The following is a 16,204-nucleotide window of genomic DNA, read 5'->3' on the forward strand; positions in this document are numbered from 1 at the left end:
CCCTTATTTTACTTTTTAAATAAAAAATTACAGTATGTTGTATATTTCCAGTAAATATTTGAGACAAAATTGACATATCACAGTGTGTAAGTTTAAGCTGTACAGCATAATAATTTGGCTTATATATATCATAAAATTATCATAATAAGTTTAGTTAACATTCCTCCCATCATATAGATTAAAAAAAAATAAAGAGAAAAAATATTTCTCCATCATGATGCGAACCCTTAGGGTATACTCTCTTAACAAAATTCATATACACCATACAGCAGTGTTACTCACAGTTAGCATGCTAGATATTACATCCCCAGTAGTTATTTGTCTTACACCTGGAAGTTTGACCTTCTTGACCATCTTTATCTATTTTCCCTTCCCTCTTTTGATTCCTTGTATTTATTCTATAAGCTGTGTCAACACTGGATAGTGAAAGCATTCGTTCACCCATTAATTGAATACAATATCTATTGAGCACTTATTCTCCACCAGGAAGGAGACAAAGTCACGTTGGGTTGTCTTCCTTGTAGATTTAAATTTTTGGTAAAACATATGAGGTTTTAAAATTTAAACCAAGTTTTTAGACATTATGGCAAACTATTTCAAACAGCTATATATAGTTAATTTTGTCTGTTGAAAATTGCAAGATAATCCTGAGTGGGTATTATACATTTTAATTGTATGAATCATCCTTGACTTCTAGTGTTCAGTCACGACTCCCAGTGGAAGCCATCCAGTTTCATGAAGGGAAGAGGTTTTTGTGAAGCATTATGTTTGTTTTCTACCATATCCTTGCTCCTACATGTAGTTCATATGGTGACCTTCTGAAGACATGTAGTGATTTGACTGATATTTTTAGCCCCATTCTCCCTAGCCACTCATTCTGTGTTGAGGGAGTGAGCAGCAGATTAACCTTCTAGACTCAGTTGACTGATGGACAAGCAAGTTGTGATGGAAGGTGAGAGGCGCCAGCCGGTGGATGACTGGGAGCTTTCAGGGAGGGTCTGTGGATCCCAGGAGTGCCAGAGACCTGCTTTCTCTCAGGGTTGAGTCCCCTGTTTGTACACTAACGGAACTCCCACACAACTTCCCCAAAGCCACAAATAAGATAAAAGCCATCGCTGTCCTCTTCTCCCCTGTGCAGAGCCTGCTAAAGGGGAGTAGCTGCATATTAAATGCATGAGTTCTAGAAATAAGTCTATTATGGGGCCTGGCTTAATATGAATCAATGGCTACTCTTCTTTAGGTTCTTCAGAGGAGAGAGTCCAGGTCTTCCTATAAATGCAAAATCTTATTTCATAATTTCAAGTGACATGCATATATATATGTATATATACATCCCCTGCAGACACACACACACACACACACACACACATGCACACACACACATGATATTAATATACACAAATGTCATTTGCTAAATTATTAAAGTTAAATTTTTTACAATTTGTATCCACAAGCTCTAAATCAAATGCAAATCACTCCATACGCACTTATTGGATGACTGAAAGACACTATTGAGAGTTTAGGAAAGGAATAAATGAGGTGCTAGCATTAAAGACAATTGTAGATACAAAGAAAACGTAGAGAACCAAACTGGATGGTATAACAAGAAAGTATTATTAGGTGGTCTGACAAATTATACCAGCCTACAGTAACCAATAAGAGAGCAGAGGAGAGAATGGTTTCTAGACTATGTGGGGAAGGCTCCATGGAGGGGCTTGGGGACAGAATGAAGGACTTGAAGGATGAGAACAGGAAGAGGATAGCGGAAAGAATATTCATAGATTAATTATTAGGATGTAAAGGGAGCTAAGCCTGACTAAGCAAGTGAAATCAAACAAGCAGGATGGCCCTGGACTGTGGAATGCTTCACATCTGGCAGAAATGCTTGAATCAGTGATTCTCAAACTTGGCTGCACATGAGAATAAAAGCGGTGCAATTTTAAAGCTATACTCTCGGTAAATTATTTTGGAATCTCTAAGAAGTCCCAGGCATGAGGATTTTTTAAAGCTTCTTGGTGTTTTTATTATACTGAGAATGGTTGAGAACCACTGAGTAATTTCTGGTGAAGAAGAGCATCCTTCAAATGTCATGACGTGGTAGTCACTGAACTTCACAACTGTGCACACTTGACCTTCCTTCGAGGACTTAAAACCAAACTTAAAACTTTGCTCAACTTCACAGGACTGGGCATAATTACCACACACTAACTGCATTGACTCCTGATGACCCTTACACTTGGGTCTTTATAAAGCCACAGACTTAGCAGTCCAGACCAAAGGACCCTTAAAGCTCACAATTGCCTCTAAATACATTCTCTGGGCTTTAGAACAAACTATACTTTTTTTTTTTTTTTTGAGGAAGATTAGCCCTGAGCTAAGTATTGTCAGTCCTCCTCTTTTTGCTGAGGAAGCCTGGCCCTGAGCTAACATCCGTGCCCACCTTCCTCTACTTTATATGTGGGACGCCTCCCACAGCATGGTGTGCCAAGCGGTGTCATGTCTGCACCTGGGATCCAAACTGGCGAACCTCGGGCCACTGAGAAGTGGAATGTGCGCACTTAACCGCTGCACCACTGGGCTGGCCCCCAAACTATTATTTTATAAAATATATTTTATTCTATATTCTATGTATATAGATGCCTCAGATTTAAAAAAAAAAACTCCTAATAAAATATTATTTATGCAAAAAGTTAACTGTCTGACCTGTGTTTCTTCACAAGGTTTGAAGGAGAAGTTCTGCAGCAACTTGACAACAGCAAGTTTCATGTTCATGATAGCGAATCTCATGGCAATGCAGTTTCTGGGTCCAGTTCCAAAGGGCAAGTATACATAAGGATTTATTCTGTCCTTGTTCTTCTTACTGAACCTGGATCCACAGCAGTAGATGAAAACAAATTAATGAAACATAAATCCACAAGAGTTACAGTTTTGGGGTTCTCATTGAGACTCCTCAACCAGTGGTATATAGTCATTGAAATCCTGAAATGAGTATTTAGCTGTGAGAATTGTCAGCTACAGATACTTTCCATTACCCTTATCTTCAGGAGCTTTCAGTCTTGTTGGAGATGAGATAGATCTGATTTAAAGAATATATATCTTTAAGCAGGAAAACTGTATTTAGGGTGGTGAGCTGTTCACACTCTGCAAGGCAAGTAAGAAACAAGAGTGATTGAAGGAAAAGTAGGTTCCTGATGACACTCATACTTACGTTGGTCATGTGCTCATGGAGGAAGGAAGCAGGAGAAAGGCCTGCCATTATTTAAATTCTTATTTTGCTTTCTTTTCCCTTCCATTCCCTTTCCTTTGCTCCCCCAATCATCTTCTCTCTCTCTCTCCTTCCCTCACACAGAATACCTTATGCAAGATAATTTACATGGGCATATGATGCTACTCCACCATAATCAGGGATTTCCTTGTCTATCTGTTCCTCTAGGCTAAACATTCCTTGAAGATTTGATGTATGTTTTATTCACATTTGATTTCTCAATATTTGATTACATAGAAGAAAAAAAATGTAGATTTCAGGAAAGTGATAATATTGTGATTAAGCGTTTTGTTGGGTCCTTATATTTTGGAGAACGTTCTGGAGATTTCCAAATGATGTGCCTTAACATAGTATATGAATCAAGAGGAGAGAAGAAGTGTGTGAGATTGGGACAGATGATATGGACTGATGGTTGTTGGACAAGTGATGGACAGGTAGAGACGCATGAAAAGTATTTCATAGACATGTGTCTGTGGAATATGCTTGTGTATATGGAGATACATAGACACTTGCATATATATCAAACATTGTCCATAATATGCATTTTTTAACATTTGTATTTCTCACTACCTGGTTCACTCCCTGATACATGATAAGAACCTACTCTCTGTTTGATGACTGAGTGAATCAAAGAGAAATTCGGTGAATGGTCTCTTGTTTTATGTTTATGAAGCTACAGGAGAGGGAACTGCTGAGCTTGGAGGAACCACAGAGGTCCTCTGGTCCACAAACAGAAGACTGGGTCAACTCTGACCTCTTCTTTCAACAAGTACTATTTGTAAATGTTATGTCAGCACTAGGAACACCATGGCTGACAAGAAAAGGCCCTACCATCAGAGAGCTTATAGTCAGGGGCTAGTAAAAGTCTAGATCCCAGCTACTGTTCGAAAAATGTTATTGCCAATTATGCTCACCAATATAATAAACGAGAAAGCATCAACTCTTTCCAGAGTTCAAGTTGGACAGAAAGCCAGACTTTTACTCTGAAATCCCAGAAAAGCCTACTCGAGACCCTCCAAAGACATGTCTCAAATATCTAGAGAGCAGATGACTTCGCTTTGGAAAGGTCATCCAATTCTGAGTGTACAAGGGAGCTGGCACAGGATTGCAGCCACAGACAGCGCTGGAGGACCTGTGTTCACTTCCAACCTCAATGAGGCTGCTTAAAACATCAGAGTGGAGGACCTTTCAGCTCATAACCTGCACTCTCACAATAATGCTAGAGGAAACAACAATTTTGAAAACAATGGAATGTGGGAACATTGGTGGTAAATTCAGAGAGGTGAAGAGAACAGCACAAGACAACGTAAAGGAAACAAAAGCCTATATCCCTAAAAAAAATAGTAGCTCAGTAAATTATGGCTAATGCAACAGTCACACACACACACACACACACACACACACACATATAGTATCTTAGGTTGTTGTTTATAGTTTACTGTCAAAAAACTTACGCAGTTCAAAATGAAACAAAATATAATACCACTATTGTTTTTAAAAATATATGTATGCATAGAAAAATGTCCATAAAGATGTACATTACTTTGTCAATGAGGCCCATCTTAAGGTATTTGGGCTGTGGAGAAATATACTTTTCTTTTTTAGAGTATACAGTTCATAAAATTTTAGCAAGAAACAGCGATCATTCTTTTACTAAGAAAAACTTCTCAAAATAAAAAGATGTGTAAATGATTGTACAATCACACGTTTGCCATCTATAATAAGAGACATCAGAATATGCTACAACCAGTCTGATTCAGGGTGGGTTCTCTTTCCCAGGAGCCCTGTACCTTTCAGGATGGAACTCCTCAGGCTCTGGCCAGAACTCCGGGTCTCGGTGAAGGAGAAAGTTTGGCACCATCACCACTGTCCCTTTGGGAATGAACACCCCATTGATCTTCACATTTTTCTTACAGACTCTCTCAAGTCTAACAGCAATTGGGAATAATCTGAGATTTTCATTCAACACCATGTCAAGATAATCCATCTGTAACAGGGCATCATAGGTGGGAGGTGCCTGGAAAGAAACAGATTTTGAAAAATTGAGATTTGGGATCAACTTTCCACTCAGTCCCTGCAGTACTATTGAAGTGTTAGGAGTACAAAAGAATAATTTATTTTGTTAAAAGAACTTAGCATTTTTAGACGTTTTAATGCCTTCCATGACCTTTGACATGGTGAAAGGTACATTGAGATGTGTGGAGTAGTTATGACTATGGGAGACTGTTGGGACTACCCCTTAAACAGATCCTGAAACCTCTCTCATTACCATGTAGTGTTTTTTCTTTCTCATGTAGATAACTCTGACTTGTAAACTATGACCATTACTCTTAAATGAAACATGCTGAAGCCATCTGTACCAAGGAAAGAGAATGTGCAAAGGAGCAAAGCCATATCGGAAAAGAAGAAGTGAAACTGTCACTCTTTGCAGAAGACATGATTTTATGTATATAAAACCCTAAATAATCCACTAAAACACTTTTGGAAATAATAAATGAATACAGTCAAGTCGCAGGACACAAAATCAACATACAAAAATTGGTTGCGTTTCCATACACTAACAATGAAGTAGCAGCAAGAGAAATTAAGAATAGAATCCAATTTACAACTGTAATGAGAAGAATAAAATATTTAGGAATAAACTTAACCAAAGAGGTGAAAGATCTGTACACTGAAAACTCTAATACATTGTTGACAGAAATCGAAGAAGACACAAAGAAATGGAAAGATATTCCGTGCTCTTGGATTGGAAGAATTAACAGAGTTAAAATGTCTATACTTCCTAAAGCAAGCTATAGATTCAATGCAATCCCTATCAAAGTTCTAAAAATAGTTTTCACAGAAATAGAACAAAGAATCTTAAAATTTATATGGGACAACAAAAGACCTCAAATAGCCAAAGGATTCCAGAGAAAAAAGAACAAAACTGGAGGTACCACACTCCTTGATTTCAAAATATACTACAAAGCTATAGTAACCAAAACAGCATGGTACTGGCACAAAAACAGAAACACAGATCAATGGAACAGAATTGAGAGCGCAGAAATAAACCCACACATTTATGGACAGCTAATATTGGACTAAGGGAGCCAAGAGCATGTGATGGAGAAAGGAGAGTCTCTTCAATAAATGGTGTTGGGAAAACTGGACAGCCACATGCAAAAGAATGAAAGTAGACCATTATCTTACACCATGCACAAAACTCAATTCAAAATGGGTTAAAGACTTGAATGTAAAACCCGAAACCATGAAACTTCTAGAAGAAAACATATGCAGTATGCTCTTTGACATCGGTCTGAGCAGCATATTTTCAAGTACCATGTCTGACCAGGCAAGGGAAAGAAAAGAAAAAGTGAACAAATGGCACCACATCAAACTGAAAAGCATCTTCTCAACAAAGGAAACTATCAACAAAACGAAAAGACAGCCTAACAATTGGAAGAAGATATTTGTAAACCATATATCAGATAAGGGGTTAATATCCAAAATATACAAAGAACTCATACATCTCAAAAATAAAAAAACAACAGCCCAATTAAAAAATGAGCAAAAAAGCTGAACAGAGATTTCTCCAACAGGCATATGAAAAGATGTTCAACATCATTAGCTATCAGGGAAATGCAAATCAAATCTACAATAAGGTGTCACCTCACCCTGGTCAGAATGGCTATGATTAACAAGACAGGAAACAACAAATGTTGGAGAGGATGTGGAGAGCAGGGAACCCTTGTTCACTGCTGGTGGGAGTGCAAACTGGTACAGCCAATATGGAAAGTGGTATGGAGTATCCTCAGAAAATTAAGAATAGATCTAACATATGATCCAGCTATTCCACTGCTGGGTATTTATCCAAAGAACCTGAAAACCCAAATGCATAAAGATACATGCACCTCTATTTTCATTGCAGCATTATTCACAATAGACAAAACTTAGAAGCAACCTAGGTGGCCCTCAAGGGACGAATGGATAAAGAAGATGTGGTATATATACATAATGGAATACTACAAAGCCATAAGAAATGCTGAAATCCAGCCATTTGAGACAACATGGATGAACATTGAGGGTATTATGCTAAGTGAAATAAGTCAGAGGGAGAAAGTCAAATACTGATGATCTCACTCATAAGTAGAAGATAAAAACAACAAACACATAGCAGAGGAGATTGGATTGGTGGTTACCATAGGGGAAAGGAGCAGGGGGAGGGCAAAAGGGGTGATTAGGCTCACACGTGTAGGGATGGACCATAATTAGTTTTTGGGTGGTGAACATGATGTAATCTACACGGAATTCAAAATATATTACGATGTACATCTGAAAGCTATACAATGTTATAATCCAATGTTACTGCAATGCAAAATAATTAATTAACTAATTAATTAATTTATAAAAAGAGCAAACCCCCTATTTGGCATAAACTTGTTTATATGAAAAATTCTGCTTGCTAACCCTTTTGATTCCATGTATAAAATTTGCACAAAAACATTATATTATAGAACAACTATATGAATAATTTGGGGAGAAACTAGTTTCATACTAATCCAAATATGGAAAAAAAAAAAAGGTAAATTTGGATGCTACAAGGGCACACAATTTCAGTTCTAGGGAGAGTTATGAAGATGATCGGAACTCCACTCTCTTGCTGGAGCAGTCTCCTAGTTGTTACTTCAGGATTTGTCTCTAAGCTCTGAGAATCTAAAGAAGTCACTCCAGCCCCAGAGGCCAGTTCTCTACACACCAGGAAAAATTCCACCTTCGGCAGAAATTGGAAAACAGTGTGAACAATATGTATATGGCTATCACTTGGTGTTATATTGAAGAAGCAACACTGTAGGGGTTAAGAATTTGGTTCAGGAGCCAGACACCCAGCTATATGACTAGTCACATGGCTAGTGTATGTAAGTTACTACATTTTGCTGTAGCTCAGTTTTCTGTTATGTTACATGGAGATCATTAGAGTTGATACTTCACAGGGTTGTGTGGCAAATATGTTCACTGCTCACTCAACAGCCATGTACTCTCCTACATTTCCAAGCCCACTTGAATTTAGGGAAAACCAGCTTTCCCAATGGATTGTGAACGAAGGTCATGTATATCAGTTTGGGGACAAAATATTTAAAAAGCCAGTGACCAGCACTCTAGTTCTTTATTCCTCAGACAACAGGAAAGCTTCGTGTTCCAGATAACTCATCTGCAAGAAGGTGGAGCCTCATAGCCTGCAACCCCAAGTAATCTTTTGGAGCAAAGACTATCAATCCCATCCTCCACTAACATCCATGTTGGAGATGTGAATGTGAGTTAGAAGTAAACCTATCCTCTTTAAGCCACTGAGATTTGAGGGCTAATCTGTTACTGAGGGATCACATAGCCAATCCTGATTTATAAAGAATTCTATGAAAAGTAAATTCATTGATAAATAGAAAGCATTTAGAACAGACCTATAAAGTAAGGCACAAATGTTAGCTACCAATGGTGGTGTTGTCATTGTAATTACTTTTTATAAAAGTGGAATAACACAATGCTTCAGGTAGTCTGTCTCTTAGTGATCTTTGCATTTTATTGCAATCAAAATAATCCCAGTATGGCTATACCAGAGAAGACAGATAATCTCTGATTTAGGTAGACACTAAACTCTCTTCTTATCTTATATCTTAAGGACCTATGACGCAGAAGGTCATAGGACTTGCCCAAACTACTGTTAGAAACAAAGTCATTCATCCATTTCTTGCCATATGCTCTTCTCCTAGCCTGCAAAATTTACCCAGAGTGGTAGATTGCAGTAATGATTCTAATTTTCCACCCCTTCCTGCTTCCATGCCCTTTGCTGTTTAACTTTGTAGTGCCCTCCCATTCTGACTGTAGGGTTCACCATGTAGCTTGTTTCAACCAATGGAATTTTGGCTATGTGTGATGATAGCAGAATTTTGAAAGGCACCATATTATGGGCTTGTTGCTCTAGCCTTCTGTCATAGCCCTGAGAAGAGCAAACCCAGGCTAGATTTCTGGACAATGAGAGAAGTGTGAAGCATATGTGGAGCAGAGTCAGCCCATTCAGCTCCAAGGCCAGCCTAGATCAGCCAACAGTAAGACCAAAGCAAGTCCAGCCAATATCAAGAGAGATAACTACCCAGACAGTAGAGCAATAAATTCTTATTGCTAGATGCCACTGAGGTTTTGTAAATTTCATGTGGCAATATTGTGGTAAAAAATAACAGATATGCCAGTACCAGCACTTTTCCAAAGATATTATATTTATATGAGCAGCATAAACTGCCTTTGTTTTTGTCTTTTTAGATCTATCTTAAATAGAGTAGATCAAAGAATTGAAGCTTATGCTTTTTGCAAAAATTCTCGTAGGCAGTGGTGAGGAAATATTCTTGCAAAGACTTCTTCTCCCTCCCACTCCAGGTATCATCCACTCACCTTATTGGGGAAAGCCAAATCAATCTCCTCCTGCAGTTTCTCCTGGACTTCAGGGTGAGTGGCCAAGGCATACGTAAGGAAGGAAAGAGAACTGCTAGTAGTCTCATAGCCAGCAAAAATAAAGCTAATAGATTGGACCACCAGCTCCAGATCAGACAGAGCTAAAAGGAGAGGAAAGACATTTTAAGTAAAGCAGGTAAATGTAAAACAGCAACGTTCAGAGGATGAAAAATCCAAATGAAATTCCCAAATATAGGGAAAAAAATGGAAGGGCAATTCAGTCAAACTGGGGTGGTTTGTACTCTGATTACTTTTCAGAGCCAGGTAAAGGCAAAGGTTGTCTTAATCCAGTTTTTCCAAAGGTCTATACTATGCTTGGCTAAAGTTCCTGGTTATGCCACCCTCCACACCAACATAGTTCACTAATTTCAAGAGATAGCATTTTTGTCTAATATATACAGTGTTTCCGGAATGTAACTTGAAGAATACTAAAAGTACGTTAGCTGTAAGTAATGGTGGGTAGCATTTTCCCCCACAAAAAGCTAAAATTATCCTAGATAAAAAGCTTAAATTTTTTGGAAGAGTTTTCAATATAAAGGTTTATGTAGGGAAATTTAAAAAAATGTTCCATGTAAAAGTGCCATCAAGAACTTCGAATACTATTGGACTGCAGATAATCCCTTGCTACTCAAAGTGTGGTCCACGGACCAGCAGCATCAGGAGCATCTGAGAGCTCATTATAAATGCAGAATCTCAAGCCCCACCATGGAACTATCTAATCACCTCAGAACATTCATGAGATATAGTGGTTTTTGTGCACAACCTAGCTTGAGACGCATGTATTGTACCTTGAGACGCATCAGGTAATGGAAGACCTGGGGCACAAGTCTTCAAATGAATGATCTCAGATATGTGCAGAAACTACAGAGACAGACAAAATGCTAGAAGAGTGGTGATTGGCCCTAGTCTACCTAACGGCATTAAAATAGGAGAATAAAGAATGTGTCAATAGAGGGCATTGGTCAGCAAGAAATAAAGGAAAATAGGATCCAGTGATTGGAACAGCAGTGCTCATTCAATCATGTCTGAATGTCATTGTTTTTCAGCACATGCCTCCTCTCTTTGCTCTACTTTATGCTGAGCAACCTACTCTTGTGATTATAAGTTGGCATCTCATTTGATTTTCTCTTCAAAGAAACTGAGCATGCTCAGGCTATAATCTATAGGACTGAGACTAGATTAGGACATTTAGATTCTTAGAATACTGAAATAAATATGGCATCTGCCTCAATCATGTAATACACAACTAAAACCCACACAAAATGAGTGCAAGAAGGGTCTAGGGAGTTTTGATTTCACAATGATGATTTCTGTGATGCTGTTGTGGGTAAATTCAACTATAAATTATTTTCCATTGTTAGCATGATTCCCAAGATACTCAAAACTTAGAGCTATGTTGTCAAATATGGTAGCCATTAGCAACATGTGACTATTTAATTAATGAAAATTAAATACAATGTAAGATTTAGTTTTTCAATGGTGCTGGCCACATGCCAAGTGTTTCATAGCTATGTGTGCCTAGTGGTTACTTTATTAAACACGACATGTGTAAAGTATTTCTTTCATCAGAAAATACTGTATCAGACCACACAGATAGAGAGATACATAGATAGATAGATGATTGACAGATAGATAGATAGAAGTATAGACATAGATATAGATATATTTAGAGTTGTATGCTGAAGTCAACTCATTCTTACTCACTAGAATCAAGTGTTAAATACTCAGGAATTACATAAGATGGTTGTTAAACCATTGATATCTTCAAATTAATCTTGGTGGGAGTATTTATGCCTTGGAAATAAACTATAAATCAGTGTCTTTTGTTGTTATTGTTAGAGAGAGAGGACATGTTCACAACACTGATTTGGGTAGATACAGAAATATTTGTGTTTATCTGTCCTGTGTAAATGTATTTTATATTTTTATATTTATTCTTTGAGAAAATCTGGAAGCAAAGGCACTCTAGTAGAAATGAGCACTCAGATCTCCGATTTTTCTTTCTAAATACCATTTATCACTAAAAGGAACCAGAGCTCCCTGGAGATATGGCTGATTCTAGGGCTGGTCAGGAGAAATAGAAGGGAAACTTGGAATGTTTCACATAAGAAAGCAAGAAAGTGTTAAGAAAATGATAAGTGAAAAGCATTCAGGACACTTTGTATACAAAATGGTGGATATGTATCATTACATACTTATCAAAACCCAAAGAATGTATCACAACAAGAGTGAACTCTAATGTACACTGTGGACTTTGGCTGATAATGTGTCAGTACAGGCTCATTAATTGTGACAAGTGTACCACTCTGGCAGGGATTTTGACAGTGGGGAAGGCTGTGTATAGGTGGGGGCATAGGAGTATATGGACATCTCTGTAATGTCTGCTCAATGTTGCAGTGAACATAAAATGGTCTAAAAAATAAAATCCATTACCATAAGAAAATTTAAAAAAGGAAAGAAAAAAGGACACAGGAGCCCACTTGAACAGGCTTTCAGTGAACAAACCAGAGAGACTGTGAGCATCAAAATAAAGAATGATGTAAGAGAGTGAATTAGTAATCTGTGAGATCATATTGCTATACATACATAAACTAATAAAAGGATGGTAAAACTAGCAGGTGGAATTTGAATAAAACAAGATTGTTTACCTAATCTCAAAGGCTTCCCCCATGCAAGTTACCTAATAATCACAAGAGAAAAATAAAACACAAGTAGGTTAAGCTGGTGAACACAACTTTAAGCAAGTGTCCGAGTGAAGGTCACCAACACTGGGCAATGTGTCTCCTGATGTGATGAAGCCTTGATGCAATTTTCCAGGTGGAGGTTCTGATTTGGTAGGTCTGGATGAGGTCTGAGAATCGATATTGTAAACAAGCTCCCCAGAGTTTCTGAGGTGGGCGATCCACAGACCATTGACTGACTTCCGGGCAGGAAATACTTGTTTATGGTTGTCATTCAGGCCTTGAACAATGTTGTGCATTCATGCTTCTAAAAAGTATTTCTGGATACAATTTACATCTGAACATTCAGCTTTCTTCAATTTGGCAGAAATTCTTATTTGCCTGGGAAAATTCCTGCATGTGTTCAGAACCACCCCTTCCCTCTGAGCCTCCCTATCTGTGGTCCTCTGAAGAACTACTTGGTTACCTTTATATCTGCTCATTTCTTTGGAATTCTGGGAGTTAATCATCAATTGAAGAAAATCCACTCGTTGCTGGAAATAGAAAGAGACATTTCAATGACAGAAAGTCAAGTGTGAAGTCGGAAATAAATCAGGAATGCAGTATTTAACATCTTTCCTGAGAATATGGCCTCTTTAAGTCTAGGAGTCTGGCTAGTGTTGTCTGAGTCATCAGTGAAAAGAACACATTTAACTACAAATCTTGGAGAGCAGGATGATTTCCTGAGAAAAATCCAGCCATCATGTCCATCTGCTTTTTGATCCTCATTCTCTCTGATCCTTGGCTTCTCTGCTTTTGGACACAGCTCCTGGCCAAGGACTAGCCTGTTGCTTCTCTTTCATGATTGCCTACTCAGGAGGAAGTTTTTTATTTCAATCCATTTCTTTCTACAGGCTTAATTCTTAATGAATCCCCACATAGATTAATCTCCTGACATTTTTGGAGTTCTTCAGCAGCTTTTGCATAAGCATTTTCAAATGTCCCACCTTCCCCAAACGCTCCATATTCTTCAGTGACATCCTAGGGTACACAGCCCTGTCGCCCTGCCCTACAGACATTTGTGTGCTGGCTTCCAGACCTCAGAAGGTCTTCATGCAGGCAGAGCTTGGCTAGCCAGCTTGCAGCCTCAATACCCAAGAAGACTCCTGCCCACTCCAGACTATCAGAGGGCTCAAATTTAACATAGACTATGTTAAAGCTACCCAACCAGGCAGCTTGATGGGGCCTGCTACTGAGGAATGTGTAAAATAAGGGGCTTGGAATTGAAATGATTCTTTACTACTCTAAGATCTGGGGAAATTATAATGCCAGTAAAATAATTTGACAGAGTAATTTTTATCCTTTGATAATTTTTTGAAGAAAATAGGTAAATTTTCGTCTCAACAGTAGTAAAGCAGTGACATACTAATTGTCATGCCTATGATTAAACTTAAACATTCCTCTTTGACTTATTTTGTTATCTCCTTGCTCTATCTCTACTTTCTTCATTCTACCCAAAATGTTAGAAGTCTCCTGCTCTAAACCCTAGACTTCTCTACCACCTGAAAAAGAAAAACACAGTGAAGCATATAAATCGTATGTATACACCACAATAAATTATCAAAAGTGAACACCTTCATGTAACCATCACCAAATTTTACCTTTTGTTTATCTTTGAGGCGACTTTCTTTTATTGTTTTTATAGACTTTGTGAAAAATTTAATAGCACTTACTGGAAACACAAGTATATTCAATACCTCCAAAACTGGGCTAAGGAATGGCAAGAGTACTGTTAGGAAAAAGAAAAAGGAAAGAACAATGAACATACTAACTTTCCTGGAGCAAATATAATTTGCTCTACTAATCAAAAAAGTAAAAGACATGGGAGGGGTTCCCATTCAGGAGCCAATCCCTCTGTGATCTTTGCTCAGACTTCCAAGCCACTGGCTGTGCAAGGGTGAGTCCACACATAGGGGGCATCACTGTAGCAGTTAGATCTGTGGTCCTTTCCACATGTTTGAGGTGACCAAAAACAGGATTAAATTACTTGACTTTTTAGGTTTTAGTCTATTGAACTAGTGTCACTTTGAATGAACTAGACCATAGTTTGCTTTAATTATCCATGCTGCTCAAGAAATAGTAGCTGAGACAAATAATACAGTATATGCCCTTTGATCACAATGGAATAAAATTAGAAATCAAAGAGACTGAAAATTGGGAAACTCAAAAATACTTGGATACTGAAAAATACACTCTTAAATAACCAAAGGGTCCAAGAAGAAATAAAAAGAGCAATTGAAAATTGCTTTGTGATGAAAAAAAATGAAGACACAATATACAAAAAATAATTGGATATAGCAAAAGCAGTGTTTAGAGAGAAATTTATGGCCATAAGTATCTACATATAAAATGGACAAAAATATCAAATCAAAAACCTAGGTTTCTACTTTAACACTGAAAAAGAAAGCAAACTAAAGTTAAGGAAAGTAGAAGAAAGGAAAGAATAAAGATGAGGGTAGAAATTAATGAAACAGTGAATAAAAATAGAGAAAAATAAATAAAATTAAAATCTGATTATTTGAACAAGCTAAAGCTAGATTGACCAAGACAAAAAAGGGAGAAGGTTCAAATTGCAGGCTGTAGAAATGAAAGAGGAGACACTACTACTGAAATTAAAGAAAAAGATAAATAAAAAGGATTATAAATGCATACTATGAAGAATTGTATTCCAACAAATTAGAGAACTTAGATTAAATGGACAAATTCCTATAAAGACCCAAACTATAGAAACTGGTCCAAAAAGAAATAGACAATCTGAATAGACCTATAATAAATAAAAAGCCTGAATTTGTAATTTAGAAACTACCCAAACAGAAAAGCTTAAGTCCAGATTGTTTCAATGGTAAATTCTACCAAATATTTAAAGAAGAATGGACTCATGTTTTTCACAAACTCTTCCAAAAAATAGAAGGTGAGGGAACACTTTCAAAGTCATTCTACAAGGCCAGTATTGTCATGATACTAAAATCAGAGAAATATGTCACAGGAAAAGAAAACTACAAGCCATCAATATCTTATGAACATGGATGCATAAGTCCTCAACAAAACACTAATGGCACCTAGGAACACATAAAGTAAGTACAATTGACCTTTGGTACGCACAGGTTATACATCTGCAGATTCAACTAACACAGATGGAACTGCTTACAATGGTTGCATCTGTACTAAACTTGTACAGACTTTTTTCTCCTGTCATTATCCCCTGAGCAATGCAGTATCACAACTATTTACATAGCATTTATATGGTAGTAGGTATTTTAAGTAATATAGATATGATTTGAAGTATATGGGAGGATGTGTGTAGATTATGTACACATAAGATGCCTTTTTTATATGAGGGTCTTGATAATCTGCGATTTGGTAACTATGATGGTCCTGGAACAAATTCCCTATGAATATTGAGGGATGACAGCATACACCCTAAGCAAGTGGTGTTTATTCCAGGAATGCAAAACTGTACAATACACCATATTAATAGAATTAAAAACTAACCCACATGATTATCTTAATAGATGCACAAAAAGCATTTGAAAACATTCGACATTCTTTTGTGATGAAAATACATATCAAAACAGGAATAGAAGGGAATTTCCCCAACCCGATAGAAGGTGTCTGCCAAAAGCTAATAATTAACAGCATACTTATTATTGAAAATTGGATACTTTCTCCTAAGATTGAGAACAAGACAAAGATGACTCTCATCACTTTCATTCAACATTGTATTGGAGGTTTTAGCCAG

At 37.4% G+C, this 16,204-nt stretch overlaps 1 protein-coding gene across 2 annotated transcripts in view; it reads right to left on the reverse strand.

The window, feature by feature from the left end:
• Nucleotides 1–16,204, reverse strand: part of LOC124242224 (cytochrome P450 3A12-like) — a 33,756-nt gene that overhangs the window by 874 nt on the left and 16,678 nt on the right. The window contains exons 8-12 of one of the 2 annotated variants that reach the window (XM_046667029.1): nucleotides 14,139–14,194; nucleotides 12,893–12,959; nucleotides 9,686–9,846; nucleotides 5,056–5,282; nucleotides 2,704–2,866 (exon numbers count right to left, since the gene is read on the reverse strand). In XM_046667029.1, coding sequence (XP_046522985.1) covers nucleotides 2,704–2,866; nucleotides 5,056–5,282; nucleotides 9,686–9,846; nucleotides 12,893–12,959; nucleotides 14,139–14,194 — 674 coding nt within the window. Of the gene's footprint in view, nucleotides 1–2,703; nucleotides 2,867–5,055; nucleotides 5,283–9,685; nucleotides 9,847–12,892; nucleotides 12,960–14,066; nucleotides 14,195–16,204 lie in introns of both variants that reach the window. The other variant, XM_046667028.1, reaches the window with a different exon arrangement.

The sequence above is a fragment of the Equus quagga genome, chromosome 7 (genome assembly GCF_021613505.1).
Source record: "Equus quagga isolate Etosha38 chromosome 7, UCLA_HA_Equagga_1.0, whole genome shotgun sequence".
Lineage (NCBI taxonomy): Eukaryota > Metazoa > Chordata > Mammalia > Perissodactyla > Equidae > Equus > Equus quagga.